The sequence below is a fragment of the Urocampus carinirostris genome, chromosome 11 (assembly GCF_059441175.1).
Source record: "Urocampus carinirostris isolate Australia breed hairy pipefish chromosome 11, RoL_Ucar_1.0, whole genome shotgun sequence".
In the NCBI taxonomy this organism is placed as follows: domain Eukaryota; kingdom Metazoa; phylum Chordata; class Actinopteri; order Syngnathiformes; family Syngnathidae; genus Urocampus; species Urocampus carinirostris.
Window position 1 is genome coordinate 3,800,984 of NC_142359.1, and position 24,081 is coordinate 3,825,064.

A 24,081-nucleotide genomic window follows, 5' to 3' on the forward strand; every position below is an offset into this window, starting at 1 on the left:
AACCACATCGTTGTTTTGATAGTTCGGTTATTGTGGTCACGCCAAGTTGCCAGAAAAACAATCGGTAATGTTACTAAATATTTTTAGTTCAGACAAATATAAATCTCATGAATGTTTTCAATTTTTAAGACTTAATATTGGATTTAAGACATTGTAATGCCAATCAAAGACAAATTTTTAGAATAATAAATTAAATGACTTTAAAGACTTTAAGGATCTACCGGAACCCTGTACTAACTACACACCAAAAACAAGATAAGGGAAATAAAATATGCCTCTGTTTTTTTCTTCAAGGTGGTTTCCGTTACTTCTAAATACTGTACTTTGACGCCATCTTCTGGCTGAAATCATCATTGCGGGCTGTGTCAAAGTCCTTTCTTTGACATGCGAGGATGCGAAATTCTTAGACGAGCTCGAATAAACTTTTATTTTCTCCCGTCCCGGCTGCCCGACTCGTTTCCGCCCTCCGACCATGCTCCGATCTCGTGGGCTTCCTGCTTCTCCTGCCCAGCGATTGCCAAATCGCTGGCGTTTGTTTTCCCGCGCCTGACTTCACTTCCGCAATAAAGCTTAGAGTGAAACGTTATGCGTTTGGGTCTACCGTCTGTTCAGGTTCTGACAAAATTGTCAGTTAATGTAACCTCTGCCGACACAGAAATATAAAAGTTGTCAATAAAGTCTTGTTTAAAGTAGATTTGGTTACAAAATACATGCTTAATTTCAGAAATCACCTCTCCTCCCAAGTCCTCACAAATAAAATGTGAAATTTACGGTTTCCTTTGGGCTTGGTCCTGCAAATCAACTTGTTCAGTGCCATAACATATGAATAGATTTTCAGAATCATTGTCCCTAAGATAGATAGATAGATAGATAGATAGATAGATAGATAGATAGATAGATAGATAGATAGATAGATAGATAGATAGATAGATAGATAGATAGATAGATAGATAGATAGATAGATAGATAGATAGATAGATAGATAGATAGATAGATAGATAGATAGACAGACAGACAGACAGACAGACAGACAGACAGAGACAGACAGAGACAGACAGACAGACAGACAGACAGATAGATAGATAGATAGATAGATAGATAGATAGATAGATAGATAGATAGATAGATAGATAGATAGATAGATAGATAGATACTTTATTCATCACTGAAGGGAAATTATATAAGTGCCAAAATATGTTTTTTTTTAAAAACTTTTATAAAGGGTTAAGTGGAGCTTATCCGTAAGTATCAAGGAATGATTTTGAAATGAAAAATCACAATTAGACGGCAGGAGCAGCTTTGTTCGGATCTTTTTCAACACATCAAGGAGACCCAACTTCCTAGTGTTGCTTCCTGTATCCAGCGAATGAGAGTGTGTAGGCGGCCCATATGGCGAGTCAGCAAAATGAAGTAGTGTGGTAAGAATAGCAAAGATATACACATGAATTGACTTCTAAAAACGTCTGGGCCGAGTTTGTGATTGCCATGGTGAAATGAAATGAAATGATCTGCATTTATATAGCGCTTTTCAAGTCAATGACTTCCCAAAGCGCTTTTACAGTGTGCTTCACATTTCTCAATAGCGGCCGTGATCTGTGCAGCCATGTAAGGCGCTAACCTGCTTATTGGGGTTATTGGGGGTTCAGTGTTTTACCCAAGGACACTTCGGCATGTAACACGGACAAGCCGGGATTCGAACTGGGATCCCTTGATCCTAAAACGATCGCTCTACCTCCTGAGATACTGCCGCCCCCGACCAAAATCGTGCATCTTTTATGCATCACTTCAGTGTTCTTGCAATAAAATGGTATTTTGCAAGCAAATGTCTTTGAGTTTGTGGAAAATCATTGTTTACAGGTATTTTCAAGAAAAGTTTAACTGTTGTTTACTAAACAATGGTAAAAACTAGAAACATAATTATTTTTCTAATGAAGGGTGAGGTTTGATATCTCCTATGCCTGTAAAGCTACAGAACTACATTTTCATTAGTAGGACAAGAGTCATTGTGAATGTTTCTCCATTCTTTCACAATACGCAATCCCGCTGTGACAAAACTCTTGGTCAAGTCAAAGAGGGAATCTGTTCTTACCCGTGGTGCGTGACCAGACAGTGTCGCAGGCCCAATTTGCGAAATATGTCCAATGTGAGGTCCATCGGCGTCCGGGCGGCGATGGTGAAGGGGCTGAGGTCCAAAATGTCTCGCAAATGGAGGGACGGGGGGACTTGGGGGACGTGAGCGGGAGCATTTTGCCGAAACACAACCTGGGATTCGCTGACCAAACCCTTCTTCCATTGACGCGCTTTTTCTGGATCAAAGTGGAAACACAGACAAATAGTAATTAAATCCGGAGGATGTTATCCATCGAGCATATCCGCCACGGAGAAAAAGAAACAAAGAATAATGACGGGTGGATTTTTTTTGTGTTTATTAAAAATTAAATGTTATCAGGAAGGTGCGTTTTAGAGCTATTTAATGTTGACTTGGATGCTTTTGGGAGGTCAGGAACGGATCAGTTCGTATTTAATGATTCCATACCAGGAAAATTCACTCGTTACACAAGCGATTCAATATACAAGCATGATCCTGGAACGAATTAAGCTCGTATGTAGAGGTACCACCGTATTATCATTTTTAAAGACAGTGTGGGTTTTGTAGAGGGTTATTTTTCTATATTCTTTATCAATCATCCATTATCCGTTATTGGTCAAATCATAATACACTGCAAAGCCAAAAGGCCGAGACATTTGTTACCAGCCAAGAGGCTGAGTCAAGGTCCTAGCCACAGGGCCAAGCAGCGACCAATGCAAATGCACTGAATGCAACCTGCATCGTTTTTAAAGACAGTGCGGTCATGCAGGAACAAAAGCACAAACCTATGGCTTTGAGAAGATCTGCTCGCAGCACGAATCCAACCACCCTCTTGGACTGCTGCGAATAAACCACAGGAAAGCCACGAAAGCGTGTGTTGCTCATCAGGGTCTGCCGATAAAAGAGAGCAACGCTGAAAAATACAAATGCAAAAAGTTCCTCTTTCTCCGGCAGTTTAGGGATGGGAATTCCGGCTCATTTTAGAGAAACGGCTCTTTGAGTTTAGATATCCATATGTTCCTACCAATAATGTAAAAGTATGTACATATTGAATTAATAATTGATTTAAAATATGTATTGTACTACTTTATTGTAAATGCCTTTACTTTCTAAGTGACGGTGTGTATTATTTGAACCCTAGATGTACTTTATAGTGCAACCAAATATAAGTAGGAATACTACATAGGCTCATAGTGTCATGATTTGTCATTTGCCCTCCCCTGCGCCCACCCTTTCAGCCCCAGCTGCCACCCGTTCCCTTATTAGTCCTCCTATTTAAGCACGTCATTCTCATTCACTCCTGGTCAGTCCGTCAGCGAACCTCAGCGCATGCAAGGCAAGTACTTTTGACTCTGGTCCCGACCTGTTTCCTGTATCGATCCCTGATCCAAACTTTGTTCTTTTGTCCCGGCTACCCATATCATGCCTGATTCCATTTCCTGTATCGACCCCCGATCCATAAAAAAGGTTTAAATTGTTTTGTATTTTCTTTTTTGTAGATTTATAAATACTTGATTTATATTTCCCGTGTTTTACAGTGTAAAATGTATTATTTGTTCTTGTTTTATGTCTCTTTTTCCTTATATTATTGTTTCTTTTTTTTAAGTTTTTGTCTTTCCTTCTACATTTTTCTCACTTTTCAAGGTATTCCATGCATAATGTTAAATAAGAATTGGTAATGTAGGGATTAAAGCAACAAAAACAACCCGAAGACCCGTTTGGGAACTGAGAGACGGCTCTTTTTAGTGAGCCGAGCCCAAAAGAACATTTCTAAAATTATTTGGAATTCCCATCTTTTCACGTAAACTCCAGTCAAAGACGCCACTGCGGTATTTTGTATTTGCTCAGAACATTTCAAATTTTTTGACATACAACTTATTTCTTAAATTATGGAAAAAGTTACTTTGCCTGGTAACTAGTTACTTTTACTCTAGAGCACGGGTCAGCAACCTTTTCGGTGTGGAGTGCCACTTTCAAATTTCCTTGTAAATTAGTGTGCCACACCAAAATCAATGACTCGCACATTATTTTTTTCCCGACAGAGCTGTCATTTTACACCAGTCCGAATATACAACATGCATAAATATTGAAATAGTATAACTGACCAATTTATCTTCCACTATTCTTGTTCATCAATCAACTAAAAAATTAATGTGAGCAACATGTGGAGAGGCTTGTAGACATCCATGACTTCAACTTTTTACCGTAAGAATTAACCAAAATCAACCATTCTTCATGAACTACAATTAAAAACAAGGAATATGGACAGCTACCATACCATTCATCAATGAAATCTTATTGCAGAAAATATCAAAACTTATATATATATATATATATATATATATATAACAGCAGCAAGACATAAGACTACTTGAAAATATGTGCAACAGAATTAACAGCTGATTTGGTCGCAGATATAAATGGTTTTCAGCGTTTTGCCATGTATGCAGTGAGCAATGTGATAACTTGCTTCAGTGGTGGTGCTTTTACCAGTGACAAAGGTTTTTAGGGTCGGTGTTTGTTTGCCGTAACTGGACACAGCACGTTTTAATGTCTACGCCCTGAATTCATGTTTTGTCTCGTCATGACGTTTAACACTTGATGTAAGAGGTACAACGCTCTCGAGGCATAATGCACAAACAGCACAGTCCTTTTTTGCACAAGCCCCCAGTCGTCAAAGAACGAGATTTTTTCGCTGATGGAGCTGTCATTATTCATTCATTTATCGCCAGGGTTGGGTAGGGTTACTTTAACTTGATTACATTCAATTACTTTTGGATTACTCCAATACCAAATATGCTAATAAAAAACAAAAGAAGCTAAATATGAATAAAATGACTCAATTTTGTGCAGGCTTGGGGAGTGACGGAATACATGGCACGGCAAAAATGATGTTGGCAAGCTGTTTGGATTGATTTTCATTTTGTTTGTCGCATTTTATGTTCGTTTTGCCGGAGATCAAAGAGATCAAAGCCAGGTGAGAAAGCTTACCACGTGTTGTGAGTCATCATTTTATTCATATTTAGTTTCTTTTGTCTTTTATTAGCATATTCGGTATTGGAGTAATCCAAAAGTCATTGAAAGTAATCCATTTAAAGTAACCCTACCCAACCCTGCACACACTCACACAAGGAGCAGAAGAGGAGGGGCGCTACCGTAAAGCCTATAAACAACACGGCGCGCAACTGAAAATGTCAACACTTCAGGTAAAAATGCGTATTTTTAAAAAATAATTATTATTTTGCCGTGCCCTCGCGTGCCACTGCTGGCACGCTTGTCATGGGTTGCCAACCCCTGTTCTAGAGTAATTCAACTGGAAACTCAGTAAATTTTTGGAAGTAGTGACACAAATAGACAAACACATGCAATGGCTGTAAAAGATGGTGGTTATAGTCAATACCCTGACCTAGGAGAGTGGAATGTCTTTCTGGGACTATCACCACCCCTGCTCTGCTCGTGATAAAAAGCTTCTCGAAGGGAACCAGCTTTTGATTGGTGGGGAGCCGGCTCCTGACGTTCACTACCAAGAGCTGGCTCTTCGTCCGCGAAAGACACATCACTACCCTGAACCTGTGTGCGTACCTCCACCTGGCCCAGCGTCATCCCTTCCTGCGGAAGCACAGCCAGGGCAGGTTCCGACTTCCCGGGCCTCATCACGTCTTTCGCCAAGCTTCCAGGTTCCAAATTCTCTTTGAGCTTCAGGAACGGGTAACCGTTTAAGCGGATCATCGCCTGATGGCGACGTCGGTAAACTGAAAATCTGAGATCCGGACCGCGTACCAACATCGGCGCTGTCTCACCTCGTCGAATCCTGCCTTTCCAAAAGCGTCGGCGACCCATTTGCTGGTGAGGATGGCGGCCATGAGGGGCAAAATGTGTTCCTGTTTGCCCGTCTGCTCGAACATGATCACCACGGGAAACACGGTGCTGCGCGTGACACCAGCTGAAGACATGAAAGATCTTTCGAAAGTTATAAAAAGATAAAAACGTCGAAGGACAGGGTTTTCCGACCCTTTGAGCCACGGTACACGCTTTTTCATGAAAATATCTCAAGGCACTTGGTGTGCAACGCGGGAACCAGAAACGGAGACAGGACCCAATTGCGTTCGTTTCTCTTAGTTTTATTAAGAAGAAGGGGAGCAGATCGCTCGGAACGCGGAAGTGGCACTTCTGTGGCGAGCGATGGCGGTGTCGAAGGCGGGGAAAATGGGTCGGTTGCCGGGACGGAGGAGCAGAGACGTGGTCAAACAGAAACGGGTCGAAGCCGGGAAACATACGAGAGCCAAAGACAGGAGGGAGTCGGAGTCGGAGGGCTTGCCTAGCAGGAGCTGAGGTTCGCAGACGGTCTGACGCTGGTAACCGAGAACCGGGGGGTTTAAAAAGTAGCAGGGAGCCAATCAGCGCCCAGGGCTGTGCCTCGCATCAGTAATCATGACACGCGGAGGCATTATTTGAAATAGAAAGGTTGACATTCCGAGTAAGAATACAGGAGGACCAAGGAGAAACAGGAAAAACGTATGGACTGTAGGAAAACAAAGGACACCAATCCCAAACAATGAAGACTGAACTTTGAACGACTTAGGCGTTTTAGATATTCCTCGATGAAAAATATTTTTGAGGCACACCGTTGGTCAAAATGTTTCAAAATGAATTCCAGGCAACAGTTTTATATTTTTTTGATTAAATTGATTGAATTGGGGTTTGAGGTGTCCTTAAAAATTAAAAGTTAAATATTTTCTTTACATTGACAAATTTAATATCACTCATAGTGACTCAGTCAAAAATTTAGGTGTCATATTTGACCCCGATCTGTCCTTTCAAACACACGTTAAGAATACTACTAGAACAGCTTTCTTCCATCTTCGCAACATTGCTAAAATTCGCCCTAGCCGACTCAGTCGGATGCGGAGATTATAATTCATCCTGTCTCGATGACTGTAATGCACTACTCTCTGGTCTCCCGAAGTCCAAAATCAAGAGCCTTCAGCAGGTACAAAATGCTGTAGCGAGACTTTTAACTAAGACAAGAAAGTTTGATCACATGACCCCGATGTTAGCTAACCTGCATTGGCTCCCTGTTAGCCTAAGATGTGATTTCAAGGTTCTCTTAATATTATACAAAATCATACATGGACTTGCTACCTCATATCTTTCAGATTTTATTTCCCCCTATGTTCCGGTCAGGAGCCTTTGCTCTGAAAATGCTGGTCTACTAGTGATCCCAAGATCCAAGAAGAAATCCGCATGTTGCTGTGGAATGCTCTTCCCCCTGAGATTCGATCTGCAACCTCAGTGGAACTGTTTGAATCTAGGCTTAAAACACACTTCCATTCTATAGCAAACAAATAAACTATATTTTATGGTGACAATATCTGTGTATTATTTGCCCTCATGTAGGTTTTAGATCAGGGGATGGTGTCATAATAGTCTGTGGTTTGCAATCATCTGTGGTCTGAGCAGCCCTTTGAGACTTTTTGTGATTAAGGCCGTCACAAATAAACACAACTTGACTTGACTCATGTTGAGGTTTTTGAGTTTTTCCTTTCCCTCATGTCGGTTTTAGATCAGGGGATGGTGTCATAATAGTCTGTGGTTTGCAATAATCTGTGGTCTGTGCAGCCCTTTGAGACTCTTTGTGAGTAAGGGCGTCACAAATAAACATGACTTGAATAAATAAACATGACTACTTTTGTTACTGTTATGTATGTTCACGCATGGACCCTTTAAGATAGGGCGTGTCGGAGTGAGGGGAGGAGGCGTCCACCGAGTTGTTTACGTCACGTCTTTTTGGATCATGTCACTATTCAAAATAGACACTACCATATGTTAGATAGCCATTACAAATACAGTATTTAGTAAAGCGCGAAAGAAAAGGCCTATTGGTGAATGCGGCAACCAAACAACACGGCTCTATAAGCTGTCTCTTGGAAGTTAGAGCCGACTCCCTACCGAACGAGAGCCGGTTCCCTTTGAGACGTTATTTTCGTGTGATTGCTCGTAATCTGAATTTTTTCAGGGATTCTGTGCCGTTGACGTTGAATTTGTTAAATATAAAAAACGTTAACATTTTTTGTATATTATCTTTTTCTTTGTAGATGCATACATATTTTAATTTATGTTTCCTGTTTTTCAGTGTTAACGTTTCAGTGTTAATTTTGCTGTATTTTTGCCCCTTTTAAGTCATTCAGAATACTCTATAATAATTGCTAATATATGGATTCAACAACAAAAACAACTGGAAGAGCTATTGAGGAGCAGAAAGTGCAGGCTCTTTTTAGTGAGCCAAGCCGAAAAAGGTGGTACTCTAAAAAGAATCGGAATTCCCATCTCTACAACGGACGATTCTAATTAGATTTAATCGATTAATTTCACTTTATATTGTTTACTGCTGATTGTTATTTTTGTTTTGTTTTATTGCACTCTAAGTGTAGGACTAATAGGTTGCTGATTAGGTGCTATAAATATGACTAGATAGAATACTAGATAGATACTTTATTCATCCCCGTAGCGAAATTCACACTTTCAGCAGTATCCTTGTGTTGAAAAATGAAATAAAATGGAATTAAATAAATAAATAAAAATAAATAAAATAAAATATATAGAATATATAGATATAGAATACTGCTAAGATAATTTCAAAATCTTGAAATAGAACGGAAATAGTGACTTTCCCTGGTAATTGTTTACTTTTACTATACAGTGACTCAGTTATCAGATTGAATTCTGACAAAACAGCGCCCCCTTGTGAGCTTGGTAGTTAAATACTTGTGTTGTTTATATGCGATGTTGCTGAAGTTCCTTGAAATCAGGGGTCCCCAAACGTATTCCTGTGAAGGCAACATCAATTTTCCTTTCTCTGATGAAGGTCCAGGGTCATTTTGTAACATAAGAAGTTTGATGATTGCAAGAAAGCCTAAATGTAAAAATGTAAGGTTTTCCAGAAAGCCACAATCAGAAATCATAAAATAAAGATGTCAGGACCAGAACGGAAACAGGACCCAATTGCGTTACGTTTCTCGCAAGTTTTATTAGAGGAAAGAGAAAGGGCTGCGCCCACGATCCGGTGATCGCTTGGCGCGGGAAGCAAGTCGCTCTTGTACTCCGATGGTGCTCCGAACGCGGAAGTGTAACTTCCGTAGCGAGCGATGGCGGGGTCGGGGACAGAAAAAAACAGGTCGGTAGCTGGGACTGGGAGAGCAAGCCGTGGTCGGGGTCGGAAGCGAGTCGTAAGCCAGAATAGGAGAGAGACGTAGTCGGGAACAAAAGAGGTCGTAAGCCAGGACGGGAGAGCAGACGTGGTCAGGATCAAAACGGGTCGAAGCCGGCGACAGACGGGAACAAAAAACGGGATAGGTGGGAGTCAGGGTCGAAAGAGGCTTGCCTAGTGTTCATAGAGGTTCACAGACGGACTGACAAAAGGGGACAGACAGGACTGGGTTCAAATACTGACCAGGAGCCGATCAGAACCCGCGCCACATGGCGGCAAAGGAGCGGGAACAGCTGAGTCACATCGGTAATCATGACAATTATTAACTATTTATGAATAAAATGTTAAAAGTTGTTGGATATGTTCTGAAAATGTTGACGTTAAAAATGTTCTCTATTAAATATGTATTAACAATGCCCCACTGAGTTCAAAGAGCCCTTACGCTCTTCTTTTCATCGCACCTATCTGCTTTTATTAAGGCTGTTCGGGGCGGAACAGACCCCCAAAAATATGAAAAAGGAGAGAGAAATTCGAGCTCGTATAAGAATTTCCCAAAAATCATGTCTTACTCTGACACCATCTCCTGGCTTGGTGATGGTTGCAGCCTTAAGTTCTCAAATGCCGCACCCCACCTTTAATGACGTTAAGAGAATGAATTTTGCCAACATCCAAGAACGATGAACCTAGCTGATGTAATTACCTGTTGCCTGTTCTACGCACCCCATCTGACATTTAAAATGATTGTTTCGTGTATAATTTGCAGCACGGAGGAGCAGTGGTTAGCACGTGTGCGGCACAGTTCTGAGGTCATGAGATCGAACCTCCTGTGTGGAGTTTGCATGTTCTCCCCGTGCATGCATGGTTTTCCTCCGGGCACTCCGGTTTCCTCCCACATTTCAAAAACATGCATGTTAGGTTAATTGGCCTGTCCGAATTGTCTCTAGGTGTGAATAAGCGACTGGCTGAGTGGTGAGTGTCCGCGGCACAGTTCTGAGGTCATGGGATTGAATCCTCCTGTGTGGAGTTTGCATGTTCCCCCCGTGCGTGCGTTGTTTTCCTCCGGGCACTCCGGTTTCCTCCCACATTCCAAAAACATGCATGTCAGGTTAATTGGCTGGTCCAAATTTTCCCTAGGTCTTGTCTGTCTCTGTGTGCCCTGCGACTGGCTGGCAACCAGTTCAAGGTGTCCCCTGCCCACTGCCTGACAATAGCTGGGGAGTGGGAGTTACCCACTGCAATGGCTGATATACTTCATTTGCTCTTTTCTTGTTATGTTCTTTTGTTTTTGTTGTCGTTTTTTTTCACATATTGGGTTGATTTATTGATATGTTCTCCCCTTAAACGCTGTAACATCATTGTACAAACTGAAAATAGTTTTTGTACCCCGGGGGACCAAAAATCCAATTAAAAAAAGAACTATAAGGCAGAAGTGCTAACCAATCTTCCGCCGGTATTCTTCAAAAGGGAAATCAGTTTTTCTAGAAAAAAACTTAGGCAGGGGGTCTTACCAAGGCACGAAGCGGCCCCCACCATGGCGTAGAAAGCCGATGTGACGCAGCGGGGGCCGGATGTGCACCAGCCTCGGAAGAGCAAAGACTCTCGGTTGTGGTACGCCAGCTGCTCCATGCCCAAACCCAACAATCGTCCCGCGATGGCCCCCACCGCCATGCTCGGGATGAACTTGCCAGAAGGAACCTGTGGAAAGACACACACAACCACAAAAACAGGACTGATTCAAGCGCTTGTCCAGAGAAAGTCATGTTGTCATACCTGTACAAAGTACGTTTATGATGCATTTTAAGACGTGTACGACATACAAAAAAATCCTTACGGAAAATTGCAAATTTGTCAATGATGGTTACCATCCGGTATACACCGACTATCACCAAACGGCAAATCAATCAAGTCAATCGCCGCGGTAGCCTCTATCTCGGTATGTTTTTTTTTCGTTGCAGAAGAAGCGAGCGGTTGGATGCTACTGTGCGCATGCGTCTGCCGCCTGGGGATTTCCCATCGTGCATCTTTCCGTGGTAGTTGTGTAGTGAAAGGAAGTCCGTCTCTTTTTAGAGAACCGGCTTTTTCGGCTCAACTCATTCAAGAGAGCCGGCTCTCCAACGGCTCACTTGCTTTGATGCATTATATTATGAATCATTATTGTTGTATAAAGAGGTTAAAAAAAAGGAAGTATAAAAGGAGAAAATGAAAAAAGACAGGTTTGTGCTTGTCCCTTGAATCAGTATATTACCAACAATAATTGAATGCAGAAAATGAATTCATAATTTAAGAAAATTCTACTTAATTATATTTGTATGTATTTTTTCCTTCCACAGTGAACGTCTAAGCGACTTCATTTTTGAACTTTTTTATAATAAACCTCATTCATGTCGAGCAACTCGCTATCACACAACAAAATGTTAATGAACAATATATATGATATAACGAAACACATATAACATGTTAAACGACATGAATAAACTAAAAAATATGGTGTAAAATTATTTTGTATTTTGTACGGGAAAATACGACATTTTGTAAGCGCATGGAGCCGTGGAAGTTGACAGACATGTGTTGTTGGGATTTGCGGTGGACGGACCCAAACGCAGGAAGCATGGCAAGGTGCTCAAAAATGAGGTTATCTAATCACACAATGAATCAACAAAGTGAAAAAAATGGTCGAAAATAATAAAACTGTCGAAACCAGAATACAAAAACCAAACAAATCAGGATGGAACCGTATAAAAGTGAAGGCGGTATGGACGGTGGTATTGATGGTGAAAAATGAAGATGACCTGACCCGATTTTTCCGAGTATAGGACAGAACTGTAGTGCTTCTTTCTGCCGCTACCGGCGTGTGGCGCTGTGAGAAGTCATCCAGCATCCGCCCTGAAGAAGAAATCCGGCTTCCTCATCCTGGTTTGTGTGTAAACATTCTATACTGTATCTCCAGCGCGTTAGGAACTTTGACATTTTTATTGTTTAATATTTCGTGCATCCATTCAATATTTTTGGTGTAAAGTGTAAAGAAGAAGCGAGCCGTTTCAGTTGAAATGAAAGTGGAATAAGAAAGCTTGATGCGGTTGAGAAAATGGTCGGATCGCTTTTTTTCAGCCACTTTCTACTACCGAGGAGGACCTCTTGAAGCCCATTTTCCAAAATTAAGTTAAACTCAACTTTATTTATCTTTATTGAGCATATATATTATTCTAAGAAATGTTTATTTGTTTAGGACAAAACAATACAAGTTACTTATACAAGCCTCAAACATACTTCTATAAAACTTAAACATACAAAATATAGCACTGAAGCAACCTAAGAACAAATTGACTCAGCTGTTCCCGCTCATTTGGCGCCAACTGCCGCGGGTCCTGATTGGCTCCCGGTCAGTATTTGAACCCAGTACTGTCTGTCCCCTTTTGTCAGTCCGTCTGCGAACCTCAGTATATACTAAGCAAGCCCTTTTCGACCCTGACACCCACCTGTCCCGTTTTTGCTCCCGTTTGTCTCCGGCTTCGACCCGTTTTGATCCTGACCACGTCTGCTCTCCCGTCCTGACCTACGACCCGTTTTTTATCCCGACCACGTCTGCTCTCCCGTCCCGGCTTACGAATCGTTTCCGATCCCGACCACGTTTTTGGTCTCCTTTCCCGGCTATCGACCCGTTTTTCTGTCCCTGACACCGCCATCGCTCGCAACGGAAGATCTACTTCCGTGTTCGGATCACAATCAGAGTACGAGAGCAACTTGCTTCCCGCGCCTAGCAAACATCGGATTGTGGGCGCAGCCCTTCCTCTTTCCTTCAATAAAACTTGTGAGAAACGTAACGCAATTGGGTCTTGTTTCCTTTCTGGTCCTGACACTGAACCTATCTCGTTCGTAAGTAGGACTGCATCTGTAGTTTAGATTTAGATGAGATAGATTAAGATTAGATTAGATTCAAATGAAAGTCAAACCTTGATTCCAAAGGTGAAGATGGTGATGATGATCTTATAGAGCAAGGCCAAAACCAGCTGCCACAAAACCGTGTTCAGACGTTCCCCAGCCAACCGATGGTCCGCATTGTTACTTGTTTGAGATGCGTTGGCGGACTGGTTTGGGCGCGGGCACACAAATGCCGGATCAGAAGAGCCGAAACCCGGCAAAGCAAACGTCGCGGAGTCATAAGAACGTTTACCTGCTGGAGTCCGCAGAACTGCGAAGAGTTGAACTGCCAGCGGTCATTGAAGAGTTTGGAAACCAGCTCCTCTCCGTTCATCCTGGTGAAAATGCTTGGGAACGCCAGCAAAGCAGTCAACGCCGTCAACAACAGGACCTCGGCGATCGGGTAGCGGTCCAGTAAGGTGGACCTCCCTGCCGAGGGACGGATAAAAGCGTTACTTATTGAAAACGGATTTCAACTGCATTTCATCGGTGTCTGTCCCCCCTCGCATAGGACACGTGCTTTGCTATGCAGTGAGCAATGTGATAACTTGCTTCACTGGTGGTGTTTTTAGCAGTGAAAAAGGTTTTCAGGGTCTGGGTTTGTTTGCCGTACCTGGACACAGCGCGTTTTAAGGTCTCCGCCTCATCAGACTCATACTTGAATTCATATTCATGTTTCGTCTCGTAATGACTTTTAGCACTTAACGTGCAAGGTACAACGCTCTCAAGGCATAATGCACAAATATGGTATTTTTTTGCAAAAGGCCCCGGTCATTTATTGACGCTGGCTGGAAAGGCTGAATTTTTTTTGCTGGAGGAGCTCTCATGATTCATTCATTTATCGCACGCCGGTGTTTCTGTGGCTGGGTTAAAACACGGATCTCTCCTCTGCGAGGCGCCACGCAGGCACGCACAGAGCAGAGGAGGAGGGGCGCTACAGTAAAGCCTCTAAACAACACGGCACGCAACTGAAAATGTCTGGCACGCGTTCCATAGCTTGCCGACCCCTGATATATACTGACATTTAAGCTGTATTCAAATCTATAACATAAAATACTGAAATCGGAGGTCAGCTTAAATGCACCAATTTGGGAGCAAATGGTAGGCAGGGTGACTTATGCAGGAAAACAAACCAACAGAAAATCATTATCAAACGTAAGCACAAAAATATACACTAAACCATGGCTGAAAAATATATTGGCTAATACTCAGTAATGTAAGAGGAAATCTTCGAGTGGTTTGAAGCCCATAGACGAAATGGATATGGTGTGTCTCTGCTTAGTTTGCAAGCTCTCAAGATTACACAAGAAATATGAAGGCTTCACCGCTTCTCCAGGTTGGTGTACACGTTTTCTTCTATTTCTTTTATTCAGGGGTTTTCATGGCCAAATCCAAGCATTTTTCAAGGACTTTTAAAGCCAATTTTCCATTATCTCCAGTACTGGTTTGAGTCATGTATTTTGCACACCCAAGAATATATGATTAATATATGCGATTTTTAATCTTGCATCTGCATTTATTTAAGACATGTGATTTTTAGATTTTGAGGAAATCGTGAATATATTCGTTTTAGAGACAAATCTCTCCCCATATAGGTGAAGGTAATATGTAGCTCACATTTTCAGTTGCAGGAATTTACCACTGGGAAACACTACATTTTTTTTGCATGGTCCATAATAAATGTCCATAATTGCTACGTAATACTTCCACTAAGACACATTTAGTGCCCTGTTCAGAGGTATCATGCACCTGTCCTTTTTGGTGCAACCCATAGGGGGCGATCATACGTTATCAAAAAACAATGCCACACAAATCAATGCCAGCTGCCATTGACACTGAGGGAATAGGAAATGCAATGGTAAAGCAAAGCCACCATTGTTTTGAAGCACTTGTTGAGCAACATGGCAACAATTCCAAGCATTTACAAGCACTTCAGCCAAAGTTCAAGGACTTCTTAATCCTTGAAAACACAACATTGAAGTATTTTCAAGGATTTCAAGCAGTTTTATAAACCTTGTTTATTTTGTGGCTATTTTAAGCTGTTTTAGGGGATGACATTAATGCAAGAGTATGCGGTTATTTGTAACTAGATAGTTACTTTTAGAGTAAGACAGTACTTGTGGTGTCATTAATCTGGGATGTAGATGTAAATGATGTATTGACATCATAGGCGAGCGGCAGCCTTTCCAGCAGCTCCGTGTTATTTCGCTCTTTTTGTGATTTATGTCTTTTATTGTCTGCTTCTATCTTCGGTGTTTTTCGTCCTGTTTGACAACTACACTTTGGATGACTTTCTATCCTATCGTTATGGGTTTTAACGCACAAAAATGCGTTTATTCGAGGAATCAACTCCTTGCCCTGAAGGATTTTCGTGTTGACGTGATGAAGCGGCCCTAACGTGGATGCAGAGCCGGAAGCAAGATGAAGGCTAAGCGGCTAGCGGCGATAGAAGCCTTTGGTACCGACCGTAATCATGGGAAATGTGAACTCTCTACCAAATCAGACAGAGAACTGGCTGTGGTGGTGAAAAACATCAAAGCATACGGGGAGTGCAGTTTGCAGTGTTTTACGGACGCTAACGCTAACGTGGAGCTACTCGGCTTCAGCGCTGTAAGGGGACAAGGACACAAAAGCCTGCGGGAAGCGGAGAGGAGGCAGACTTGCTATCTACGTGAACACGAGGCAGTGTAACCCTGGGCATAAAGATTTCCATCTGCTGCAGGGACGTCGAACTCTTGGCCTAGCGTGTGACGTCATCCACTCCGCTGTTGCTAAACTACAACACAGCACCCTGAGGCCATCCTGTTAATCCTTTAATAATCATTCACAAGGATACTGCTGGAAGTGTGAATTTTCCTACGGGGATGAATAAAGTATCTATCTATCTATCCATCCATCCATCCATCCATCCATCCATCCATCCATCCATCCATCTATCTATCCATCTAAATTATTAGGCCTAAATCTGAAACCGGCTCGCAATTTGGATCGGGTAAGGCCCAAAATGTCAATCATTATTTCGGGTTCGGGCTGGGTTTCTCTCTCGCTGTCTTTTTTTCCCCCAATCATCCACTCCTCATTTGTTCTGTTTCTTTTTCTTTGTGGAGGGTTGGTTGATCCCAGCATGCAAGCTTTTCCCCTAAAATCAAGTAAATTGGCTGGGCTCAGGGCGGGCTTTAATACCCATTTGCCAAGTCAAGCTGGAATTTTCAGGCCCGATCTTACCTCTAACAGGAGGTAATTAATTTTCAGAAAAGTAAGTAGTGACTATTTACTTTATTTCAGTAACGCGGCTATCTTTGTTTGTCGATCTCTCGCGTGGGCACTCACGTTTTCGGCTCCACCCAATGTTAGCCTTGACGAACAGTGCCCCCCACAGGCCCCCGAACGCACCGAGGCAAAGGAAGGGTACCAACTCCACCCCATGCCAGCCGGTGAGAACGTTGACTTCGAACGGACCCTTACGGGCTCCGTACGGGTTGATGGCGCGCATTGTGACCGCGCCAACCATGGCGGCGAAGAAGGAACGGCACAAAGTTTTCAGAGAGAAGTAGGAGCTTACCTGCGACACACAAGAAACATGTTTTACACACATTGTTAGCTAGCGATCGATTAGCCTCACCTCCTCCAAGCTGAACAGGACGCCGCCAATCGGCGCATCGAAAGCCAAAGACACGCCAACGGCTGCCGCTGCGGACAGCACCTTCGAAAGAGAGGGGAAAATGGTTTTAGATTGGACACAGTCATTCCTGGCGGTATCACGGTTTACTTTTCTCAGTTTTGATACTTTGAAGATTTTGAATTGAACTATCTTTATTGTCATTGATATCAACGTATTGTGCATAGTGTTCTGCTCGTGTGTGTAAATAGATAGATAAACAAATGGGTATCAAAGCCCAGCCTGAGCCCAGCCAATTAACTTGAGGGGAAAACTTGCATGGTGTGCTCAGCCAACCCTCCACAAAGAAACAGAGAACAAATAAGGAGTGGATGATTGGGGGGAAAAGTCGGCGAGAGAGAAACCCAGCCCGAACCCGAAATAATGATTGACATTTGGGCCTAACCCGATCCAAATTTCGAGTCGGTTTCAGACTTAGGCCTAAGAATTTAGATATAGATAGATAGATAGATAGATAGATAGATAGATAGATAGATAGATAGATAGATAGATAGATAGATAGATAGATAGATAGATAGATAGATAGATAGATAGATAGATAGATAGATAGATAGATAGATAGATAGATAGATAGATAGATAGATAGATAGATAGATAGATAGATAGATAGATAGATAGATAGATAGATAGATAGATAGATAGTTAAGTGTCGCGGGGGGTTGCCCCCCATTACCGTGATCTATCTATCTATCTATCTAAAAACACAAAAAAATGACCATGGCCAACCCAAATGCCCAAACAAGTTAGGCATCTCGGCACCTAAGATGGTCACGCTTTTGTCCCTCCAGATGAAACGGGACACAAGAAAGCGGCGGTGTCACTCGGGTCAGGGTGACACAACACACTCTTCTGTTCAACACCAGGGCTCGACAGCTTTCGCTGGTTTACCCCTGCCGCATCATACAGGTGCCCTGCCCATCCCTCAGAACCCGTCTAAGCACCCCACTATCCTTTTACGACACCTCTCCACTCATTCATTCATTACTGTGATAATAGACATCATACTGTACCTCTCTGCGCTTAGCTTGATTCTGGAAGAATTTGGGGAAGATGTAACAAAGTATGTTGGAGCAGCAGCAAGCAATGTGGACCATGGGGCCTTCCTTTCCCAAGCACAACCCGGAGGACACTGCAAACACTAGCGCCACCGTCTTGATGACCAGCGTCCACTTGCCCAAGTGGCCTCGGATAATGAAGCCACCCAGGTTGGTTTTGAGCTGCAGCCCAAAGTAAAAAAAGAGGAGTTGAAAAAAAAATAAGGATTCATGAAAACTGCTGATAGTTTACCTATTAAGTTATCAATAAATTAGCTGGGTAAAAACGTTTCATATTTGGTTGGAACCTTGGTATCAAGAGCCTGTGTCCTATATCAACAAATATACCACATATTTAAGACCTTTGGGGCTCATTTTGACTGTATTTCTTTTAAAATACTGGTTTTAAAACAAGAGTTATTTTGTAAAAACGTCACAAACTACTGCAAACGAAAAGGATACATATTTAGGAGAGTTTGCAGAGATCCGCTCACCCCTACTTTTCATCCAATCAAATTGCTCTGGCGCTTTCAGGTGTTTACAGTTTGTTCTGTGGGTTCTTATCATAAAATGTCTTTACAGTGAACACACATGGTTTAATGAGCTTCCATGTACAAATTTCCATGGACAGGTACAGCCAAAACAGGGTCTGTTGGTGTAAAACTGTGATTGTGAACTGTAGTTGAAACTTTACCCTATATATTCTGGACTGAACCAACTGTCTGCTCATTTGCTTTGGCTTCGTATACACTAACATTGGAACTACAGAAATCATTAGCTTTCATTTTATTTTATCAGGGACCATAATTTGCTCGCGACCCATACGTTCCTCACCCGTGCTTCGTTCCTCAAAAGATAAAATTGAAAATTATTTTGTTTTACAAGATTTGTTCCAAGCTAACTACAATCAAACAAGTTTAAGAGAACACGCTAGGAACACTTTAAAGAAATCCTTCATGTTTAACAAATTTGTGGTTACTAATTGGTAACGAAACTCCGAGTTAGACCTTTTTAGCAGCAGCCGTATATATATTTAGTTGTGGAGACCTACTGTGAAGAAAATAAGTATTCCAACAACCTGCTATTTTGCTATTCATCCCACTTAAAAATCAAGGAGGAGTCTGAAATTTTCATCGAAGGTGCATGTCCACTGTGAGAGAGATAAACTAAAAAGAAAAAATACATTTTAACAATCTATTTGTGTGATACAGCTGCAAACCAATGTGTGGCTTTGTAAGAAGCATATCAAGGTTCTAGCATGGACCACCCAGTGTCAAGACCTGATCCCAATCGAAAATATTTGGAGGGAGCTAAACTCTGTGTTTCTCAGCGACTGCCCAGAAACCTGACTGATCTAGAGAATATCTGTATGGAGGAGTATGTGCAAACCTGGCGAAAGACTACAAGAAATGTTGGACCTCTATAATAGCAAACAAAGGCTACTGTACCAAATATTAACTGTGTTCAAATATTTATATTATACAAATAAATTGTTAAAAAATCATGCATTGTGATCCCTGGATTTTTCTTTTTAGTTTATCTCTCTCACAGTGCCTGCAGTGTGTGCAAACCTGGTGAAAGACTACAGGAAACGGTTGAGCTCTGTGTTAGCAAACAAAGGCTACCGTACCAAATATTAACAGTGTTCAAATACTTATTTGTATCACACAAATACATTGTTAAAAGTCATGCATTGTGATTTCTGGATTTTTCTTTTTAGTTTATCTCTCTCACAATGGACATGCACCTACAATGAAAATGTCAGACCCCTCCATGATTTCTAAGTGGGAGAAATAGCAAAATAGCAGGGTGTTCAAATACTTATTTGCAGCTATATCACACAAATTAATTGTTAAAATATAATGAAAAAATCATGAATTGTGATTTCTGGATTTTCCTTTTTAGTTTATCTCTCTCACAATGGACATGCACCTACAATGAAAATGTCAGACCCCTCCATGATTTCTAAGTGGGAGAAATAGCAAAATAGCAGGGTGTTCAAATACTTATTTGCAGCTATATCACACAAATAAATTGTTAAAAAAATCATGCATTTTGATTTCTTGATTTTTCTTTTTAGTTTATCTCGCTCACATCTGACATGCACCTACGATGAAAATTTCAGACCCCTACATGATTTCTAAGTGGGAGAAATCGCAAAATAGCAAGGTGTTCAAATACTTATTTTCTTCACTGTATATTATTTAGTTGTTTATCATGCAGTATGCTAATGAAGTTAATGTTTTGACACTTTTAAAGGATATTGTGTAAAACTCAGCTGGCTTGGAACAATAAATGAAAGCACATGTGAAATAAAGTGCTTTTTAGCACAAGTTTAGAGGTCATGGCTAGCTGCAAGCTTCCTTGTGTGGACTCTGCATGTTCTCCACATGCCTGAGTGTGTTTTCACTGGGTACTTCAGTTTCTCCCACGTCCCAAAAATATTAATGGCAGTTTGATTGACGATTCCGAATTATCCTCAAAAATGATTGCATGCCCCCGTGATTGACTGGCATCCAGCCCGGGGTGAACATTTGAACGACTTCTTCGGCAAACAGACGCAAGCATAGTGTTGCAGCATGTCGGCTCACCTCGGGAAGTCCGGAGCCGCTCGCATACGGGGCGAAATTCTGGACCAGTATCACAGCCAGGAATGCGAACAGAAGAGCCCAGAATATGTACATCAAGTAGTCAACCGTGTAGGCCTGATTACCCTGAGAAGACACACAACTCCATTTTTGATGTAAACTCCGAAAGTCCAGAACAGGTCGCACAGCATTTAAATAGACAAATCCTGGTTTGGACGTGTCTGAGAACTGATAAACTACCCGGAGCTACCCGGCTTCAGCGCTGTTAGGGCAGACAGGGACACAAAAGCCTGCGGGAAGCGGAGAGGAGGTGGACTCGCTATCTACATGAACACGAGGTGGTGTAACCCTGGGCATGTTAACACGAAGATTTCCATCTGCTGCAGGGACGTCGAACTTTTGGACTAGCGTGTGACGTCATCCACTCCGCTGTTGCTAAACTACAACACAGCACCCCGAGGCCATCCTGTTAATAAACAATAAAAAGATACTGATGGAAGTGTGAATTTCCCTACGGGGATGAATAATCTATCTATCTATCTATCTATCTATCTATCTATCCATCTAGTGTTTGGAGTGGAAAGCAAACAGCAAATGCTATCAAAGGGGCAGTTTAGGGAGGGCTTCATGTGTTGGGTGAGTATTACTGTCTGTGATAGGCTGTTGTATGCTGTCAGTCAAAGAGTGGAGCGGACGCACAAGTCAATGTATTCACCTGAAACAGACTGGGAAGCATGGCGACAGGTATTAGCTTTAATTGTTAGGAATTAAATATTAAAATGTACCGTTTACCAAATTGTTCGAATTAGTTATCTGACTCCATTAACCAAACACAACCTACATTCACCTAACAATGCGCGCTCGTTTCTTGTTGGAAAAGATGGACCAGAGACCGGCATTTCTACACGGGGGCAGATTTAATTTCTTGAACAATTTAAATAAGTGAACTCCATCAAATATGGCCGAATTAGTCGAATTAGTGTTGCTCGAGTCTCTGTCAAGCCTCCTATCTCGATCTTCTCGCTTCCTCCTTTCGGCCAACGTTTTTCCGCAAGCTGGTGTGTCGGCTCCTCCCATGGGCGTACCAGGAAAGCCCTCCACAGCTCCACCACCTCGCTTCGATGTCTGGAAAAACTCAAAACAACACCAAGTGTTTCTATGCCATCGGGGCCTTGTTCTCAAAACATCATCTGCCGTCCTCCGTCAGAGTCCTGTTATCAAAATTCCCCAGCCAAAACATTCCGCATTTGGAACACCCTGACCTGAAGCCCACTCAGTGAAAATCTTCATTGAACTCAATAAATGTAACTTGTATTCAATTGTATAAAATCCCTTACAGTCAAATGTATAAAATCCTTCGGCAGCTACAGAAATTCATCAAGTATATCAGACTCCGAGGAAAGTCAAGAGAGTGCAGAGAAATGGTGATCACCAGCGGGTGCTTCGTGGATTGTTATATGGTCTGGGAAGCGACTGAGGCGGCGTCAGAAGAGGCTGGATATCCGGCCTACTGCTACAGCTAGGCTAACAAACCTATTAAGTCACCCTTGCCGAGCCTCTAGCTCACCAATGCCAGATCCATTACCCATGAAACAGATGACTTGGAGCTACTACTCGAGGGAAATCGCTACATTTTGGACGGTTGTATTTTAATCAATGGTAGTGTGCAGCTAGCCAGCCGCTGTTGAAATCGCTTTCTTGCACTGAAAGGAGAAACCCTCCAATTTCGTTGCACTTTTTGTATCATGACAATAAAGACCAGTCATCCAACTGCAAGTCTATGTTCTGTATTTGTAGATCTTTAGTTTTTGTTTTCGTTCAGTTGGTAAGGACGTCATCTCGAGGTAAGTTTGAGCGCGGATTTTCACATTTCACGGCGGGTTCTGGTCCCCCTTAACAGCGATAACCGAGGGATTACTGTACTACGATCAAGTCTACAGAATTGGAATTCGAAATGTTAGCGGAACATGCGCTGAAATATGAAAGCCGCAATAAGCAGAAAATGGAAAAACCTCTCTAAGGAAAAATGAATGTTTAAGGCTACCTGGGAAGTCCCGGAAAGGATCTGGGCCCAGCTCTGCCATTGAGGGCAATGGTAGGGCTCCTTCTGCCTGGCGCTAAAGCAGCAGCGATCGTGGCTTAACCAGAAGCCCGCCAGACACCCACCCTCCTTAATGTCCGTCAGCCAGAGGCTGGTATAGTCGATACCGGCTGCAACCGTGCCTGTAACAGAAAATAAAGGTCCTTAGGGAACAACTCAGGGGTGTCCAACTCATTTTAACTCGAGGGCCACACGGTAGAAAAAACATTCTCGCAGGGGTAATTGAATTAGGAACCGTCCTCTTATGGTTCAGATCCTACCTCTCAGATAGGACGCACTGTGTTAAATATGGGGAAATGACATCTGAGCCCTTTCGTGTTACCTGTGGTGTTCCGCAGGGTTCAGTACTTGGCCCCCTTCTTTTCAGCATTTACATGCTTTCATTAGGTCACAGGTGTCAAACAGGCGGCCCGCGGGCCAGATCAGGCCCGCTAAGGGGTTGATTCCGGCCCGCAAGACAACACTGTCAGAGAAGCGCAAGAGAAAAACCACTGCAGGTTGAAATATGTTAACTTGATGTTGCCAAAGCCAGGTTCATCTCATAAAGACACTATACTTGTATTTATCTCTCTCTCTCTCTCTCTCTCTCTCTCTCTCTCTCTCTCTCTCTCTCTCTCTCTCTCTCTTTCACTCTCCGTGTCTCTATTTTTCTCTTCCTTTGTTGCTCTTTGTCTCTTTCTCTCTCTGTGTCTTTTTAACTTCATTTGCTCTAACTTCCTTTTTTCCTTTTCTCTTTCTCTCTTCCTACCCTTCGCGCTTTCTTTTCTCTTTTCTCTCCTTCTGTCTTTCTATTTCTCTTTGGATTTCTTTCTTCCTCTCCCTTTCTTTCCCCCTCTCTCACAACTTCTCTTTTCATCTCTTTTGTTTCTCACGCTCTCTCCCTCTCTCCCTTTTTCTCTTTCTTTGTCCCACCCTCTCTCCTTATCCCTCCCTCTTTCTCTTATTTCTTTATCTCCCTTTTTCTTTCTCTTTAATCTACTCGTCCGGCCCCTGACAGAATGTTTGTTCTATCGTGTGGCCCCCGAGTTAAAATGAGTTATACAGCCCTGCATTAGGTGATATTATTCGCAAGTATAACACTCAACTATATCTTCCCATGGAGGAATCTGCCACACTAAATTGTGGAAATTTGGAGGCCTGAGATAAAAGAATGGATGTCACTCAACTTCTTGCGCCTTAACTCTGAAAAGACCGAAATGTTAGTTATTGGTCCATCTAAATGCTATGACTTGTTCTGAAAAAACTGTTCTGAACATTGACAAATGCAATATCACCCAGAGTGAAAAAAAATGGAGGTATCATGTTTGACCCAGATCTGTCCTTTCAAACACTCGTTTAGAATATTACTAGAACAGCTTTTTTTCCATCTTGGCAACATTGCTAAAATTCGCCCCATGCTGACTCAGTCGGATGCGGAGATTATAATTCATCCCGTCTCGATGACTGTAATGCACTACTCTCCGGT

At 42.2% G+C, this 24,081-nt stretch overlaps 1 protein-coding gene across 11 annotated transcripts in view; it reads right to left on the reverse strand.

Annotated features, from left to right (window-relative positions):
• The window catches only part of clcn5b (Cl-/H+ antiporter 5b), a 58,495-nt gene that overhangs the window by 23,394 nt on the left and 11,020 nt on the right, over positions 1–24,081 (reverse strand). For 9 of the 11 annotated variants that reach the window (XR_015852020.1, XR_015852023.1, XR_015852021.1 and 6 more), the window contains exons 4-15: positions 22,560–22,738; positions 20,519–20,641; positions 17,904–18,110; positions 16,837–16,917; positions 16,545–16,776; positions 13,468–13,643; positions 13,247–13,381; positions 10,805–10,991; positions 5,890–6,032; positions 5,672–5,821; positions 2,875–2,980; positions 2,090–2,306 (exon numbers count right to left, since the gene is read on the reverse strand). Coding sequence is in view for 6 of the 11 variants with exons in the window: in XM_088347496.1 (XP_088203622.1) it covers positions 2,090–2,306; positions 2,875–2,980; positions 5,672–5,821; positions 5,890–6,032; positions 10,805–10,991; positions 13,247–13,381; positions 13,468–13,643; positions 16,545–16,776; positions 16,837–16,917; positions 17,904–18,110; positions 20,519–20,641; positions 22,560–22,738 (1,936 nt within the window). In the remaining 5 variants the exon portion in view is untranslated. The remainder of the gene's footprint in view (positions 1–2,089; positions 2,307–2,874; positions 2,981–5,671; positions 5,822–5,889; positions 6,033–10,804; positions 10,992–13,246; positions 13,382–13,467; positions 13,644–16,544; positions 16,777–16,836; positions 16,918–17,903; positions 18,111–20,518; positions 20,642–22,559; positions 22,739–24,081) is intronic. The other 2 variants (XM_088347498.1, XM_088347499.1) reach the window with 2 other exon arrangements.